Source organism: Azolla caroliniana, unplaced genomic scaffold, assembly GCF_043228905.1.
Source record: "Azolla caroliniana isolate FFs.n. ecotype wild unplaced genomic scaffold, voAzoCaro1.0.p SCAF_1, whole genome shotgun sequence".
Lineage (NCBI taxonomy): Eukaryota > Viridiplantae > Streptophyta > Polypodiopsida > Salviniales > Salviniaceae > Azolla > Azolla caroliniana.
In genome coordinates, this window is record NW_028230436.1 from 28,390,271 (window position 1) to 28,407,804 (window position 17,534).

Genomic DNA, 17,534 nt, shown 5'->3' on the forward strand with positions numbered 1-17,534 from the left:
ACGGGTCGGATATGCTGACCAAGGTGCTTACACCCGACAAGCTGGAAGCATGCCGGAAGAGGATAGGAATGGAGAGACATCCCATACCGAAGTGAAGGGGGAGTTTGTTGGGATTATGGTCCCTTTCGGATGGGATGGTCGGATGTCCGAAGATGAATGCCGACAAGCCCGGTTTCGGTTTCGGAACCGGATGATGAAGACCCCGGTTTCGGAACCGGATGACGAATTAACCCGGAGAGAGATCCGGATGCGGGGACATATCTGTGAATATGTTTGCCGAGAGCCCTTGAGGCTATAGTTGTAAATAGCCCTAAAGTCATATGGGTATAAATATGACTTAGGGCAAACAGTTTTGTTGTTGCTATTCATTTTTCTGTTTTTCCACTCTAGAGGAGTGAAGAGAGTGAGCAGCCGGAGAGAGAGATAGATCGCGCGAGAGAGAGAGAGAAAGAGGTCGACGCCTCTGTGTATTTCCGCCGCCTGTGGCGAGGACAGCGAGCTCAAGGTCGTCGCCTTGCAGCTCGCCATTGTATACTTCTTTTGTATAGTGTTGGTTTGGAGTCTTGTACTCCCGTGGTTTTTCCCATCTAGGGTTTTCCACGTTAATCCTTGTGTTCGCGTTTTGTTTCTCCGTTTGGTTCCTATTTTCTGCTGCATTGATCCGCGATTACTCGGTTGTGGCCGAGTGGTGAAGGTGAATCGAAGCGTCGATTCCCAACATAGAGCTTGTGCACACAAACATCTGTGGGTCGATGCCCAAGAGATCTCTAGGAGGCTTCCAGTACTTCATTATATTCGTAGATGACTGTACACAGAAAGTTTGGGCCTATTTGATTAGGTCGAAAGACGAAGCGCTTGAGGTCTTCACTCGGTGGATAGCCGAAGTGGAGAACCGATCAGGATACAGAGTGAAGACACTTTGATCCGATAATGGAGGGGAATACACCTCCCGAGCCTTCAAGTAGTACCTATCCGTCAAAGGGATCCGACATGAAATGATTGTTCCCTATACTCCCATATAAAATGGTGTGGTGGAACGGATCAACCAGGCGATCTAGGAGAGAGTAATGACAATGCTCCAGCACTCTGGACTAAAGCCAGAATTCTGGACCGAAGCATTGCATACTGATACAATTATCTACCTGATAAATCTATCACTGTCGAAAACAATCAGGCTCGAAGTGTCCTAAGCACTATGGTCAGGAAAAGAACCAACCTACGACAGACTTCGTATATTCGGATGCGAAGCCTATGCATTAATCCCCAGGGAGAAAAGTACCAAGTTGGCGCCCCATGCAACTAAGTGCATATTCCTCGGTAATGGAACCAATTGGGAATTCAGCTACATGCTATGGGATCCAGGGAACTTGAAGTTGATTCGGAGTAGTGACATAGTCTTCAATGAAGACTCAATTTTCTCTGAACATTAAAGACTCAAATTTCTCTGAACAAAACCAGTAAAAAACGGTCAGCAAAAATGTTTCCTTCGAAATCGATAGAGATGTCGTAGAACGACCGACCCAACGGGCCAAATAAAAAATTCGTCAAACAGTCGAAGAAAACTAAGCCAACGATCCCTCTATCGAATCCAAATCGACAAGAGGCCCACTAGTTGAAATAGATTCAACTAAGAGATTGACAAGAGGTGAAAGAGACAAAGTTGAAACGACGAAATCACCCAAACAAGCCAAGGTACTGAAAGGTCACATAGAACCAACCAAGGCACTAGCCAATTCGTCAATCGTGCTCGAAGAAGGGACTTGGAAGATTCGACATTACCGAAATCCTATCGCAGGGGTGAATAATCGAAAAGGAGTCTTGAAGATGGTTCAAGAAATACCGATCAACCAACAGAGATGATCGAAGAATCCGAACTAGACAAATCGGCACTAAGGAGATCTAGACGAGTTCAAAGACCGATAGAGTTGTATCAATCGGGCCTTGACTACGTCAATTACACGGTGTCGTGATGTGGCGTGCTCAAGGGTGGGAAAAACCGGCGAAAGGGGGGTCAAAATGTGCATGTGCAATGTGTGTGCACACAAAGGCGATTAATTGTGCATATGCAAAATAAAAAGGAAAAGAAAGGGTGGAAAGGAGGTATAGAAGCTCGTGAAAAAAAGTAAGAGAGAGGAGAGATAAAAGGTAGAGGGGAGACAAACTATTAATTTATAGAGATAGAATTATATATTGTATAAGAGAGAGTTAGTGGGCTAGTGGATAGTCACATTAACTACTAGCTAGAGGTGCACAGTTTGAATCTAGTCTTACAGTGCATCGTGATTTAAGGAGTTTTATTCCTTTTTCATTGAAGACAAATTTGGCGACCCCCTCTTCTTTTTTCCTATAAAAGGAGGTCGAGGGGGGCTCATTCGGGGGGACGTTTTGGGAGGAGGAGACTATCGCCAATTTTCCTTTGAAGCTCTTCATCTTCTTATTCACCACTTCTCTTCATCTCATACCCCTTCATCCCCCCATCGCCACGTGCTCGTCTTCTTCGCGTCGGCACTCAAAGTGCTCGTGAGCCCAAGCTTCGTTGGTTCGACATTGCGAACCCCATTCGTCATTGCGAGCCCATGTGCTCACCATTCGGGAGGTCGTGGTTCGTTGGGATTGGCATTTTGGTGGTGCTCGTGTGTTCATCTTCGCCGTGTTCGGATTTGCTTTTGTCTCTAAGGGCATTTAATATTTATGTTTCGATTGAGCTTGTGGTTAACTATAAGTTGCCATTGTAAACAAAACCCTATTTTATAAAGGGTCCTCTTGCATTGGAATCGAATACGTATTTATCTCTTTGGTCGATATCATTCGTGTTTCTTTCTCTCCTTCTTTCTTTATTCGTGTCTTCCTTGTACGTTTGGCCGTCTTGTGACGAGGGAGCGTTTCGGGCGTGCCCATGCACCTCTCCTCCTCATAAAGACGTACGAGCATTTGTGTGTATGTTTGTGTCTTCCGTGTACGTTCGGTTGTCTTGTGACGAGGGGACCGTTCGGGCTTGCCCATGCACCTCTCCTCCTCATAAAGGCGTACGAGCATTTGTGCGTGTGTTTGTGTCTTCCGTGAACGTTCGGCCGTCTTGTGACGAGGGGACCATTCGGGCTTGCCCATGCACCTCTCCTCCTCATAAAGGCATACAAGCATTTGTGCGTGTGTTTGTGTCTTCCGTGTACATTCGGTCGTCTTGTGACGAGGGGACCGTTCGGGCTTGCCCATGCACCTCTCCTCCTCATAAAGGCGTACGAGCATTTGTGCGTGTGTTTGTGTCTTTCTTGTACGTTCGACCGTCTTGTGATGAGGGAACCGTTCGGGCTTGCCCATGCACCTCTCCTCCTCATAAAGGCGTACGAGCATTTGTGTGTGTGTTTGTGTCTTCCTTGTACGTTCGGTCGTCTTGTGACGAGGGAGCGTTTCGGGCGTGCCCATGCACCTCTCCTCCTCATAAAGATGTATGAGCATTTGTGTGTATGTGTGTGTCTTCCTTGTACGTTCAGTCGTTTTGTGACGAGGAACCGTTTCGGGCTTGCCCATGCACCTCTCCTCCTCATAAAGGCGTACGAGCATTTTGTGCGTGTGTTGTGTCTTCCTTGTACGTTCGATCGTCTCGTGACGAGGGAGCGTTTGGGCTTGCCCATGTACCTCTCCTCCTCATAAAGACGTACAGACATTCGTGTTTGTGTTATCGTCCCCTTGTGCGTTCATGTTGCGTGCTCATCTTGCTTGTACCCGTTTTGTCACTTGGCTCGTGCGGTGATCTCGAAAGGTCGACGAGTCATGATCAATGAGAGCCACCAGCCTCACAAAACAAAGGGCAACGAGACCTTGCTCGGGAAGGGGTCGGCAAGTAGTATTGTCGTAAAGCAAACCTCGGGTCTTCTCTATCCCTTGAGTACTCCCTAGTCCAAGACCCCTATGGTCCCGCCCAAGTAACACACGTGCGCGAAACTTCGCGACAATGGACGCAAGCGAACCAAGCTCTTACGAGGAAGTCATAGCCACGCCAAATGCCGACATATGGCTACAAGCCATGAAATCCAAGATGGACTCGATTAATCAGAATCAAACATGGGACATGGTCGAATTTTAGCTGGAAGGAAGTCGTTACCCTGCAGATGGGTCTTCAGATATAAATATGATGATGGGGTTGACTATGATGAGATATTCTCACCAGTGGTCAAGATGACCACCCTTCGACTCCTACTTGGGGTTGTGGTGACTGAAGACTTGGAGCTTGAACAGCTGGACGTCAAGTCGACATTCCTACATCGAGACTTCGAAGAAGACATTTACATGTCTCAACCGTCAAGCATCACGACGACGGGGAGGACATTCACCTTGTATGTCGACTGAAGAAAAACATTTATGGCTTAAAACACACGTCGAGGATGTGGTACCAAAGGTTTGACTTCTACATTCTGTAGCTTGGCTACCACCGGTCCGACTTCGACCCATGTATGTACACTTGGCAACTAGTCGGAGAGTCCTGAATCTATCTAATCCTATCCATCAATGACATGCTCATTGCAGGGAGCAATCTAATAGAGATCGGAAAACTAAAGTGGAACCTTCACGACAAATTTGTGATAAAGGAACTTGGACAAGCCCGACACATACAAGGTATGAAGATAGAACGAAATTAGACAACAAAGACACTTTGGCTCTCCCAGTCTGAATACATACAAAAGGTGTTGAAGCATTTCAACATTAACAATCGGCAACGGTTCAGTTTGAACCGAACCAAACCGCAAAACAATGGCTTAACGGTTTCAATGGTTCGGTTTGGTTCAGGTTTAGGTTTTTAAAAACGGTTCGATTCAGTTTTAATAGCCAGAAACCGCAGTTTAAACGGTTTATTATTTATAAAAAAATTACAAAGATTTAAAATTTGTTTTTAAACCATCGTTTCATTTTTAGATCTTATTCTCACATTTTAGGAACATCTTTAAAAAATTTTAAAATTTTAAAAATGAAATATTATAAATTTAAATAAAATTAAAAGTTTGACCTATGTTGAAAACCGAAACCAAACCACGAAACCACGGTTTTTACGGTTTAATGGTTTAACGGTTTGAAAATGGTTTAACATTTCGGTTTCATGGTTTGGTTCAGGTTTCAAAAAATTTAAACAGTTCGGTTCCAAAACCGGTTTGGTTTGAACCCTCTCAAACCGAACTGAACCACTGCCGATTGTTATTCAACATGGAGAATGCAAAGCCAACGTCAAGTTACTCCACTTCCGACGTCAATCCGACTATCGAACAGAGACTCTCCTTCGACAGATGAAGAGAGAGAGCTCAATAGGAAGATCATGTCAAACCCAGGATGGAAGCATTGGGAAGCCGTTAAGCACATCTTTATGTATATGAGAGGATCCAAGGATGCACAACTGACTTTCGGATCAGCCAATTCGACCGAAGTCAAAGGTTATACCGACTCCAACTATGCCGAAAATACAGATAATCAGAAGTCAACATTAGACTATCTTTTCACCTATGGTGGCGGCGCCATATCATGGAGGTTGAAGCTTCAAGAATGCATGGCCCTATCTACCACAAAAGTTGAGCACATAGCAACATCAGAGGCGGCGAAGGAAGCCATTTGGGTGCACCGACTCTCAACCGACTTCTCGGTAACAAGACGAATCGACCATCCAATGTGGACCATCTACTATGACCCTTAGAGTGCAATATACCTCATTCGGAATCCAATCTATCACGCGAAGACGAAACACATTGAGGTGCAGTTTCATCATATCTGGGAGCTCGTAATAGAAAAGAAGCTCGAAGTTCGGAATATCAACACCGATGTGAACATCGTCGATTGCGCCCGACGAAGCCACTCCCAAAACAACACTTCGGAGCACTAAGGACAATGATGGGACTACAACAATCGACCGAGCAGAAGAGAGCCAAACAAACAATAACAGAAGGAAAGTCGAAGACCAGTTCGATCAAATGAGCCAAAAAGGCAAAGTCAAAAGAATCAAAATACCAAGAGGTTGAAGGTGCAGCATTGAGCAAGGACATCAACTGGAGAGGAGACGATCAAGGGATGAACGAACCTGAAGATAGATGGATGATCCAGCGGGGAGCCCAAGAGCAAGCACGAGCAGAAAACAAACTGTCGACCAGAGCCCGAGAGTAAGAATCAGACGTGAGTCAATCCAGACAAACGAGCCGATCTGGACGCAAGACGATTCGAACAAGTCAATCCGACCGACTTAGACAAGCCAACTCGGACGACATACGATTTGGATAACTAGCCGAATTAGGCTAGAGCCAGACTTTACCTCTGTAAATTCGACCATATACCAACAATCTTGCATGTATACTTGTAATTATAGATTAAACCTGTAATCTAGGTTCACGGGGGGAGATAACCCCAATTATTTGTATACATAGGAAAGAGTAGCCCTTTTACAAGGGAGTTTGTTGGCATAAAAGGCCAACTCCTTCCACTTTGTATCTTTAGTGTGAACACATCTTCGAGTTAGGGCATGAGTATATAAAGGTTGACCCTAACATTGTATACACTCTTAGAGAGAAAAGATCTATAGAGAACTTCCATTGAAGCTTAAATTATGTCTACCGTCTACCTTTCTTCCTCTTCTTCTTGTTACATATCTGTGTTGTTTGTTGTACACATCTTACTGCAAGTCGTCGTCATCATCCGTTGCCCACCACCATATCATCAACAAAGATTAGTTTTAACGTTCAAGACTTAAGCAAATGACAAAGAGAGAAGTGTGTGCGTGTGTATGTATATATATACATATATCTTTTTAACGTCCATTAGAGATCAATAACATAGTGTCTTATAGTTTAGGCACTTGTTTATATTTGCAAGGCACTCATGCACGCTCACCATGTACCATATGGTCTATCTTTTTTAGAAATTAATGTTGAAACTTAAAGTGGTCAAGTGGATCTTATTTTCTTCTCAATTTATCCTTCATGTACCTTTATATAAGTACTATGCTATCTATATTTTCCTTATTATTGGTACTATATGTTTCTCAACATTGGTTGTTTTTCCACATGTGATGGCGTACAAGCAACAACAATAATGTGTATGTCTCTCTTATGTATGTAGCATGAAAATGGTTCCATTTATGGGTCCATGTGATTTTCAGTTATGTTTTAAAAAATGTGATGCTTCATTGGGTCTTATACAAAGTATAGGTTGCATAAAATGATGTTTTTCCCTAATAAATGCTAGTGAAGTGGTTTCAAATTGATACCAATGTTTTTTATTGGATGTACGTCAAACTAGGAAAGGATGCAACACACAAAAGCATTCAAACATTTGGTGAAGCCCATGACATCATGGCGTTTGGTTTTTGTTGAGAATTGTTCATTTAAAAAGTAGAATGAGATTCAATCGGGCATATAGACGAGGATGTAAAGTATTGTCTTGGTGCATATAAATGTTCAAGGTGCAAATGACCATGTATGTGAGTTTAATCCTTTAGCCTGAAAGAACACACCTAGTTTCCATGCAACATTATTTGCTTCAACACTAACAATGGTTGCAATCAAAGGTTTTGATTCCTTGAGGCAACATTGACATTGTTTTGATCATTTTCAAGTCCATTCAAGTTTGCACATTTATTCCACTTTGCCTCTAAGTAAAAGTCATGTTTATTGTTTTCAATGATGTCTTGAAGTTTACGAGCTTGTTTTGGTGCTTTGCTTGTGCAAATATATTTCTTTCACCAGATCAATCGAGATTATGTGGAGCTTCTCGCATTAAGTCATGGTAAGAGTGAATATGATGGACAACAAGACGACCTTTGACCACGAACAACTAAAGCAAGGTGCTTGTTACTTAAAGTGTGACAAGCATGCATTTGATTTTCTAACAACAATGATTTTGAAAAATCAGGTCCTAATGCATATCAAGCAAAAACCTTGAGTACACACGAGTACAATGAAGTTAGTGCTAACATCAAAAAAACCTTGAGCCATGAGTATCTTAAGCAAAATACTTGGTACATATATAGTGTGAAAATTTTGCATCTGAACTTCTAACAACAACAATTTCGAGAGATTATGCCTTTATGTGTATCAAGGTAAAATTAGGTGGAGCTATAAACATGGGGAAGGACACAAATGTTGCATTAAGTTAATTGATATTCAAAGAAAGGCATTCACATTGTAATTTGATATTAAACTATGCTTAGCTAAATCAAATTCGGATAGAGATTTAAAGGTATGGACATGTTAAGAGAGAGATTCCTCCTTCATTAAGTTGTTGAGATATAATTGTCTAGGTATAGTACTATGCTATCCATGTAATATGTTATATTTATTGAAAGTGAGGATTCATATTGAGGATTGGTTTTAGGATTACGATATAAACTTTTGGAGTGCGAAAACATCATCTCTAATTGGAAATGCAAGTGGCAAATGCAACAAGTACTTTGACATAATAAGAGATAAGTTCATATCTTGCTATGATTGAAATTTATACGAGAATAATATAAAAACCTCTATAAGACTTGTTAAAGCATGTTATAAAACGGTTGCCTTTCTATGTTTTTAAAAGTTAACGATGGTTAAAATGTATAACCATGACGGTTAATTGTAAGGATTATGTTTTATTTTATTTTTTCCCAAATAAAGATACTACATTAGTATTAGAAAACGTGATACGGCTATACATACAAGATATACCACAAATCCCCTGTATTTTTCTAAATTCTAACCATCGGCTTTAATAAATACTTTGGTGCTGAGTAAAACCAAATAGCTTAATGTCATTAGTTAGGCCTAAACTTGTATGATTCATGTTATAAAAAAACATACAAAGAATGTCTTGAGATAATTACAGTAACTAGTGGTTTCCTACTAAAAAACATGGTTTACATACTCATAAAAACAATACATGCAATATTCTACAACTAAAATCATAATTTGACTTTGAGCTCATTACACACTAATAGTTAAGAAACATTTGTCTACTTGTAAAATATCTTTACAAATTCACTTTCTACAACCCAAGGGCTGAAACATGTAACAATGCTTGCATAAAAAGAGTAAAGGGGTTCCTGAGGATTGGATCATGACTCCTCCATGTGCAAAAGATAATAAAATCTCATAATAATACAAGGTAATGACTTAACGGCAATAAGTACTAGAAATATTATACAATGTGAACAATTTGCTATTTAAAATCCAGTCCAAGGTGGTTTATAGCTTTTAGAACATGGGTATTTGTCATTATGCATAAGGCTCATCTACATCAAGTCCTCGTAAATACATTCTATTTTTTAATCTTTTGCATTGTTTCATATAAAATTGTGGTCGAAACTTATTTATGCTTCATAGTGGGGTCGCTTCTATGACCTAATACCTGAGTGCACAAATACCAATGTTTGATAGACTTACATGGGGCAATCAAACCTCGGTCCTCAACATCTTCGATGAAAATAAATATCCTCCTTATGCGTGAAACTTGTAATTTCGAGATTCTTATGTCATCGCCCCGAATCTATTAAGCATAATAATACATTGAATAGACAAGGTCTCACGAATCTCTTATAAAAATAGAAGAGGTAACTTTAACATACATTTATCAGTAACAGTTTTCAAATTGTTTTAGTAAAGCAAAAGGCCATTGTCATCAAAGGATATTAGGTTTGCATGGATCAACATACATATATTTCTCAAAAGGCAAAATTCTTGGATAAATAAATCAATATAATCGTGTTAGGTATGACATGCTTATCTTAGTGGTTTCACTTCGATGAGTATTTAACATTCTTGTGTTTAATCAAAAGGGTATTAGGTAACATACAAAACTATCAAGGTAAGGTCTATTGAAAGTTTGAACAAATCAAGTGTTTTTATGTGGACACTGTGGAAGGGACATATGTATAGGAGACGTTTAGCAAGAGACTAGGACAACCAAGGTCATGAGTCAATAATTTTTCAAAGGTCGTGTTATGAATGCCAATAGAAAAGAAGATACCTATAAAGATTTTTTCCCTTTGATGAAATAGGACTGGTCAACTCTAGATGAAAAGGCTATTAGATGTCGACAAAGTGAAAATTGATTGGATGCACTAGGATTCAAGAATGATGTGGTATGTCCACTCTTTCTTGTGGGCCAAATTACTAAAGTTGGATAGTTTGTTGTAAAAAGTGAGGAATGTAAAAAAAGAATGAACATAAATTGAGGGAGGTGGCTAGAAAAATGTTTTACATGCCATTGGTTTGCCATAAGATAATTAGCTTCGGAAGGCTTTGGTTTACTTTTTAGCACGCAATTAACTATTGCCACGTGAACATTAAGCCCCCTTTCAAGCATGTCATACAATGCCATGGAAACTCAACTTTGGCGATAATGATGCTCGATATATGTACATATAATGGGGGGTTTCGCCTTGTTAAATCACTCTTACTTGTTTGAGAGCAATAAAGTATTTCTATCTCAACAATTTCCCTTTCAAACATCCATTTCCACACATTGTGAACCCAATCTCGATGAGGATGATCCTACATGAATGCAAACAACTCACCATTTACAACTACGTGACCCGATGACTAACCATTTTTACTATTCATAATTGAAGGCATGAATGAAAAAGCATGGCGTTCCCAATAATTGCGGCAACATGCCATGCATTGATCGGTTTGTATGTGTTCAAAGGGCAATGAGGTGTAAGCCCAACCATAAAAAACCCCTCCATGGCCTTTAGGTTAGGTTCAAGTCACTATAGGGAACTATGATTAGATAGATGTAGCATTGATGTTCAGTTTACCACAAGAGGCATGAATGGAAAAATGAGTGTCGATCCCACTTATAGTTGTTGCAATTGTGCCATACACCATATAATACATGTGTGTTTGGTGGGCAACTAGTATCCAAGTTTGTAAGGTATTAACACGAAGTTCCCCAACATGTCATTTGTTTAATTTTTGGTGGTGACAGTGGGGGGTTATAGGGTCATCCCCATGTGCTTTGACACTTGACAAAACCAATGCCTAATCTTGTTCCTCTCTTCATCCATCTTTCCTTGGGTTCTAGGGAAAGCTGTAAAGTTATTTTTGATGCTCATGCGGGGCCACCTTGGCTTTCCTTCATATATTTTCACACTTCCTCTCCTTGTGTCTCTCCTCAACTCAAGCCCACCATCATCATCAAGCCAATGGCTTCTCCTCTCCTCCTCCTCCTCCACCTCATCGGTGTTGTGGCTCTGCTTTGCTTCACGAAAGCACAATCTCAAGGCTCTTCTGGTTGGAGTGAAGCTCATGCCACATTCTATGGTGGAAGCGATGCGTCGGGAACCATGGGTAGACCAATAATAACACTTTTGGAACCCTTAAAATTTTCGGGCCTTAAAGATACACATTATATGAGCCCACACACTTTTGTCACTTGGTTTACCTCAAGAATCTTATTTTGCCTTATATTCACTACATCCAAACTTTGAGTCCCCTCCTTCCTGCTACGTAAATGTTATATATATATATATATATATGTATGTATATATTCCCCTCCATAGATTTAGAGCCCTGTTTTCCTTCCACATTGCTCTGTTTTTTGATTGCTCTAATGTCTTGATGGTTTTTTTTTTTTGGTTTTTTTGTTGTTGTCCTAAAATGCTGTAGTGTTCTAAAACAGGAGGGGCATGTGGCTATGGTGACCTCTACTCAACAGGGTATGGGACAAACACAGCAGCACTAAGCACAGCCCTCTTCAATGGGGGTCTATCGTGTGGGGCATGTTTCGAGCTGAAGTGTGGGGGTGGAGACCCTAAATGGTGTGTCTCCACCTCTTCCTCCATCGTGGTCACCGCGACCAACTTGTGCCCTCCAAACTTTGCTCTCTCCGATACCAATGGTGGATGGTGTAACCCCCCCATGCAACACTTTGACCTAGCTCAACCTGCCTTCCAACAAATTGCAAGCTTCCAAGCAGGGATTGTCCCTGTCATGTTTAGAAGGTACATTGACATCAAATCTAACCCGTTTACGAATTCATGGAACCCACCCAAAGAAAATGCAAAACATATTCACACTAAACATCTTGATTTTACCCCTTTATATGGGTATTAGAAGCTTGATGTTTTCATTCTATACATGTTATCTTGCATGTGAGTTCTCCATATGACCATTGCATGTCGGTTATTATTTATGGCCATGGCGTTCGCAACACAATGTAAAAACACAAACTACTCTTCTAACATCTCTCTATCCATTGTCTTGGTATCTAGGATTCCATGTACCAAGAAAGGAGGGGTTCATTTCACAGTGAATGGCCATGCATTCTTCAATCTAGTGCTCATTACCAATGTGGGAGGGGCCGGTGACGTGCAGGCAGTGTCAGTCAAGGGATCGTCTACTGGATGGCAACCATTATCTAGAAACTGGGGCCAAAATTGGCAAAGCAATGCTAACCTATGTGGACAGGCCCTATCCTTCATGATCACCACTAGTGATGGCATCACTTTGACCTCTTATGATGTGGCACCTTCTTCTTGGCAATTCGGGCAAACCTTCATTGGTGAACAATTGTGATGACAAGCAGGGTTTGTACAGTTGGGTCTTTATTGGCCACTATATTCTTGCACCATTATCATTGTTGTTATTGCATAATAATGCTCTGGGAGCCAAAGAGGTTCGTTTTGCAAGCATGGAAAATGAACAAGACAGATTCTATTACCTTTTTGCAAGAAAAAGAAAAGACTTAATAATTGCTTAAAGTGCTCTTTTACCCTTTGCATTGTGAGCCAATAATAACTATGAACAACCACATAATACTTACTGCCTTTGATAGGAGAGGTTCATTGATACCCTCTAAACATGTACATACATATATTCTTATTGTTTAATATGTTTCAAGGAGGGGTTAACCTCTATCACACCTCCCTATTTCAAGATGTACTCCATATATTTAAAGATGATGCTATGTTTGTCAATGTATTTCTAGGAGTTTTGATGAAAACAATAAATTATTGCAAATGATGATTTTGTATATGATATCTTGAAGAAACGTCAAATTTTCTCAATGATATAGATCACTTTAAGAATGAATCAATCATTAGCAAAATAAATGAGCATGTATTCTAGGTAATGCATATAGATATAGAATCTTCAATTTTGATTACATATATAGATATACTTTACTTATCTTCAGCGTGTATTCCAAATGATGCATATAGATATAGAATGTTCAATTTTGATTACATATATGATTGCATCAAGTCACTTAAAAACAAAGTTCAAATATACATCACATTTATATCACAACAAATTGCACCACATCCAACCCAAATGTCTACATAGTGCAGTACAAGTTAGCCTCGCATGATTCAAAATGGTCTTTTTTTTATTTGGGTAGTATTGAACAATTTATACACACATGTATACATATCGCAGTAGCTTTCATAGACAAGATTGAACCAATCTTTTGTCATGTTGAAATGCTTTCAAAGAACAATATCACTCTTATACAAATGGCTAATGAGCATCTTCCTTTCACTATCCACCAACCATGTGAGCCTAGTTGGCCTAATTCCAATAACTTTTAGCCAATGTATAATGTTCTGTAGAATATCCCAATGCAAAGGGCTTTGGAGTAAAGTTGGAGTTATAACTTTGACATGGAAAGTGGATGGAAAAGCTTAAAGATGTATCCTACAAGTTCAAAAAAGCCGTTCTCATATTTTATGTTTCTCAATGTTTCAATCCTATGTATTTTTGGACAAAATTGAATCTCATTTGGCCCCTCAAATATCCACCGCCATCCATCCTGAATCAAACCTCACTGGAAAATATATTTACTTTAAATGGAAAATATCCTCATGTATGTAACTTTTCAATAGTTAGCATCGGCACACGGTATGTTGTCGTAATCGCTCTCTATTCAAGCACTGCATGACTTCAAGTTCATCTTTACCATCATTCTTAAGAATGAAGACTATTTACAAATCAATCAACAAACAAATGTCTTGGTATTTTGCATGCAATATCGTTTCTCATTCTCAAAGCATTCAGTTTTTCAGCTTCTGAATGCATACCAGCAACTGCATATATATTCCCCATGCAAACATATGCTGCCTCGCACTTCTCATCCAACTCTACTGACTGTTCAAAGGCCCATTTGCCAAGTTCCACATTTACCCATTTATAGCAAGCACCCATTAGGGCCAACAAGAGTGGGATCCGATCACATGATGATGGGGCATGTTCAAGTATACAGATAGCGTTATAGAACTGACCTGCCCTTCCCAAAAGGTCCACCATGCAAGTGTAATGATCTAGAGTTGGACTAAGGCAATAAACAGTCTTCATACGCTCAAACACCATTTGCCCCTCCTTAGTTAGACCAGCATGACTACACACGGTGAGCAACAGAAGAAATGCAACAATGTCACTTGTGGCATCCACACCTTCCGCCATCATTTGTCCGAATAATCTGAAAATTTTTCGGGCTTGACCCACCTGGACATAGGCAGCCATTATTGCATTCCAAGATACAATATCCTCTCCTGGAAGGGCTTTAAAGATTTCTTGTGCTTTCTCAAACAGTCCACATTTAGCATACATATCTACCAATGTTGTTCCAAGAACAATGTCTCTTTCTACTAATCCTTGCTTGCTTACCTCACCATGTATTTCTTGCCCCATTGCAAGAGCTCCAACATCAGCACAAGCTTTCAAAACACAACTAAAGGTGAATGCGTCTGGGGTAATATGTTCATCTCTCATACGGCAAAAAAAAGACAAAGCTTCTTCTCCAAGCCCATTTTGAGCATATCCCACAATGAGTGCATTCCACGACACAACATTTGGCACTGGAATATCATCAAAGACTTCTAGTGCTTTCTCCATCACACCACACTTGGCATACATGTCCACCAATGTATTGCTGAGTGCAATCTCTTTCACTAGTAGCCCCGGTCTTCTTCCAATCTCGGAGTGTATCTGTTCTCCAATGTCAAGGCATCCTATACTTCCACAAGCTTTTAAAATAGCAATAAAAGTGACCTCATTGGGGTCGATGCCTTCATCTCGCATTTGCCTAAAGCATCTCAAAGCTTCATCCCCAAGTCCATTGTGGGCATACCCTGTGATTAGTGCATTCCAAGACACTACATCTCTTATTCGAAGCTCTTCAAACACTTGTTGAGCTTTGCCTATCATGCCACACTTTGCATACATGTCCACCAAGGTATTCCCAAGCATATGATTGCTTCTCTCAGCCAATAAACCTAATCGTCGAACTTCGGCATGTATCTCTTCTCCCATCTTAAGACACCCAACGCTACCACAAGCTTTCAAAGCGCAAATGAAAGTTACTTCATTCGGGATAATACCCTTTTCCTGCATCTCATGAAAACATCCCAGAGCATTGTTACCGAGACCATGCCTGACGTACCCAGTAATGAGAGCATTCCAGGAGACAACGTTTCGGGTCAAAATCCTATCAAATATTTCGCGAGCTTTTACCAGTAAGCCAAACCTAGCATACATGTCCACCAGAGCTGTACCAAGCACCACATTATGCTGTAATAGGCCCTGCCGTGTAGCCTCTGCATGCAGTTGTTCGCCCACCTCAACATATCCTAAGCTCCCGCAAGCCTTAAACACCAAACAAAATGTGATGGCATTTGGAGAGAAGCCCTCAGTTCGCATCTTCTCAAATGAATACATAACTTCATTAGGCAATCCATTTTGTGAGTAACTGGTGATGATTGCATTCCAGGATATAATATCTCTCCTCGGAAGCTCATCAAACAACCTACGAGCTTCCCTTATGGCGCCACATTTGGCATATACAGTGAGCAAAGAAGTAATTAGATACATATCTTTAGAAAGAATCTTACTTCGGAGTATATCATTGTGAATCCTTCTAAGTTTGGGCAAGTTCTTGGATTTCATACATGATCTTATCAAGCCCAACAGAGCATTCTTATCTGGTATCTCTTTGGAGCTAATTTTCTCAACCTTGAGGTTATTAACATGGGGAATACAGTCTTTTGGAATGGCTCTTTCTGCCATTTTGTGTGTAGTGGCCAGATCATCGAGACATACACATAGGCTCCGGGTAACCCTGCTGCGAAATTAGGGTTTGTCAATCGAATTGGAGTTTGTCTGTATAGATTCCTAAGGAATCATGGATTGCTAGGGAAATGAGAAGAAATCCAGAGGACCTGTCATAAAAAATTTGTAATGTTTGTGGTGGTGGTGTGGCCAAAGCCAACAAGAGAAAGTTCGGATACACAACAAACCCTTGGAACTGGAACTCGCCTGGGACGAGGCCTTGGCCGTGTAACCCACTAGGTCCAGTCGACCGAGCCCTTGAACATTATGGGGGTACCGATGTCACGTTTTCTATGTGCATCCAGTCTTGTCTTCATAAAAGAACTTGTGAACCATAGTTCCCACCCCATGGTTGAATGGATTCTCTTAATTGTGCCTCGCGTAACATGTTGGAGTCAATCAGAATGCCATGTGTTCGACCCATGCCATACCTCTCAATATCTTCTATCACATCGCTTCTAGACATATTCCCTTCGAGTGCAATGTATTCTTAGATTGTTCTAATGCATATTGCGATTATGATGATGACATATTTTGGTGGCAATATAGGTAATATCATGTTCAAATGACGTGAAAGTGTATGAAACAATTGGCTTTCAAGTTTAGCTCCATCCCCGTGATTCATGAATTTCGAAGTAAAATCCTTGCTCTCAAATGTTTTCGATAATTACGTGTGTAGTTGATTTGAGAGACAAGTCTCTTCTTGAGTCTTTAATATACCTTTGGCCCTAAACACAAGTGTGATAACCCCAAGCCCACCATATTGCACTCAAACTAGGTCTTTGGTGTTTGCTTTAAACATACAGAGCTTTCCTCAACCATGAGACCTTGTTTCCTAGATTAGGCAACTCAAAACCCTTGCCCTTGTTCCACCTTTAGCTAATTCATGGTGTATGCTAAGGACCGGTCGTTCTCATATGATAAGTGATAATTGACATTGTCCTTAGAGGCGAGTCATCCTAATGTTTTAAAGGTGAGTCAACCTTAGATACTTATGGCAAATTAGCCTTTTTATTCTAATGGTGAGTTTCCCTCAACTCCGAGACAAACCCAAAATGGGGAAATTATGAAGCAATAACGCTTGCGTATAATGAATATTTAGATTAAGAAAAGAATGGTTTAAGATTGCTATGCCACAATGAGCACTCCCGAGTGTAGGACAAGAAATGAACAAAAAATATGATTTGGTCTCCTATATCACTAAATATGATATTGTGTTGTGCTTCGGAAGTTTAGATGAACAAATTTGAAAAAAGAGAGCTTTACCTTTACCATTAGAGTCTTGACATAGTCTCATGATCCCACCAAGATTACATAACCAAATCCACCCAAAGATGTCTCTCTTGGTTCTCTATTCCCTCTCATTTGCTACAACTAGTCTCTTAGGGACCAACCACATCATACTTCTCTACCATGAACGACCTGTACATTATAAGGGAAAGGTTCAACAACAAATTCCGTGAGTACCACAATTAGTAGGATTGG

The 17,534-nt window shown here is 40.5% G+C and overlaps 2 protein-coding genes across 2 annotated transcripts; one reads left to right on the forward strand and one right to left on the reverse strand.

The window, feature by feature from the left end:
• Positions 1–11,100: 11,100 nt before the first annotated feature.
• On the forward strand, positions 11,101–12,922 carry LOC147869447 (expansin-A8-like). The gene is made up of 3 exons (XM_087329658.1): positions 11,101–11,294; positions 11,626–11,947; positions 12,218–12,922. Exons 1-3 carry the CDS (start codon positions 11,150–11,152, stop codon positions 12,519–12,521), a joined length of 771 nt encoding a protein of 256 aa, XP_087185784.1. The 5' UTR covers positions 11,101–11,149; the 3' UTR covers positions 12,522–12,922.
• A 244-nt stretch (positions 12,923–13,166) lies between these two features.
• LOC147869448 (pentatricopeptide repeat-containing protein At5g16860-like) lies at positions 13,167–16,148 on the reverse strand. The gene has a single exon (XM_087329597.1). It carries the CDS (start codon positions 16,005–16,007, stop codon positions 13,935–13,937), a length of 2,073 nt encoding a protein of 690 aa, XP_087185723.1. The 5' UTR covers positions 16,008–16,148; the 3' UTR covers positions 13,167–13,934.
• Positions 16,149–17,534: the final 1,386 nt, after the last annotated feature.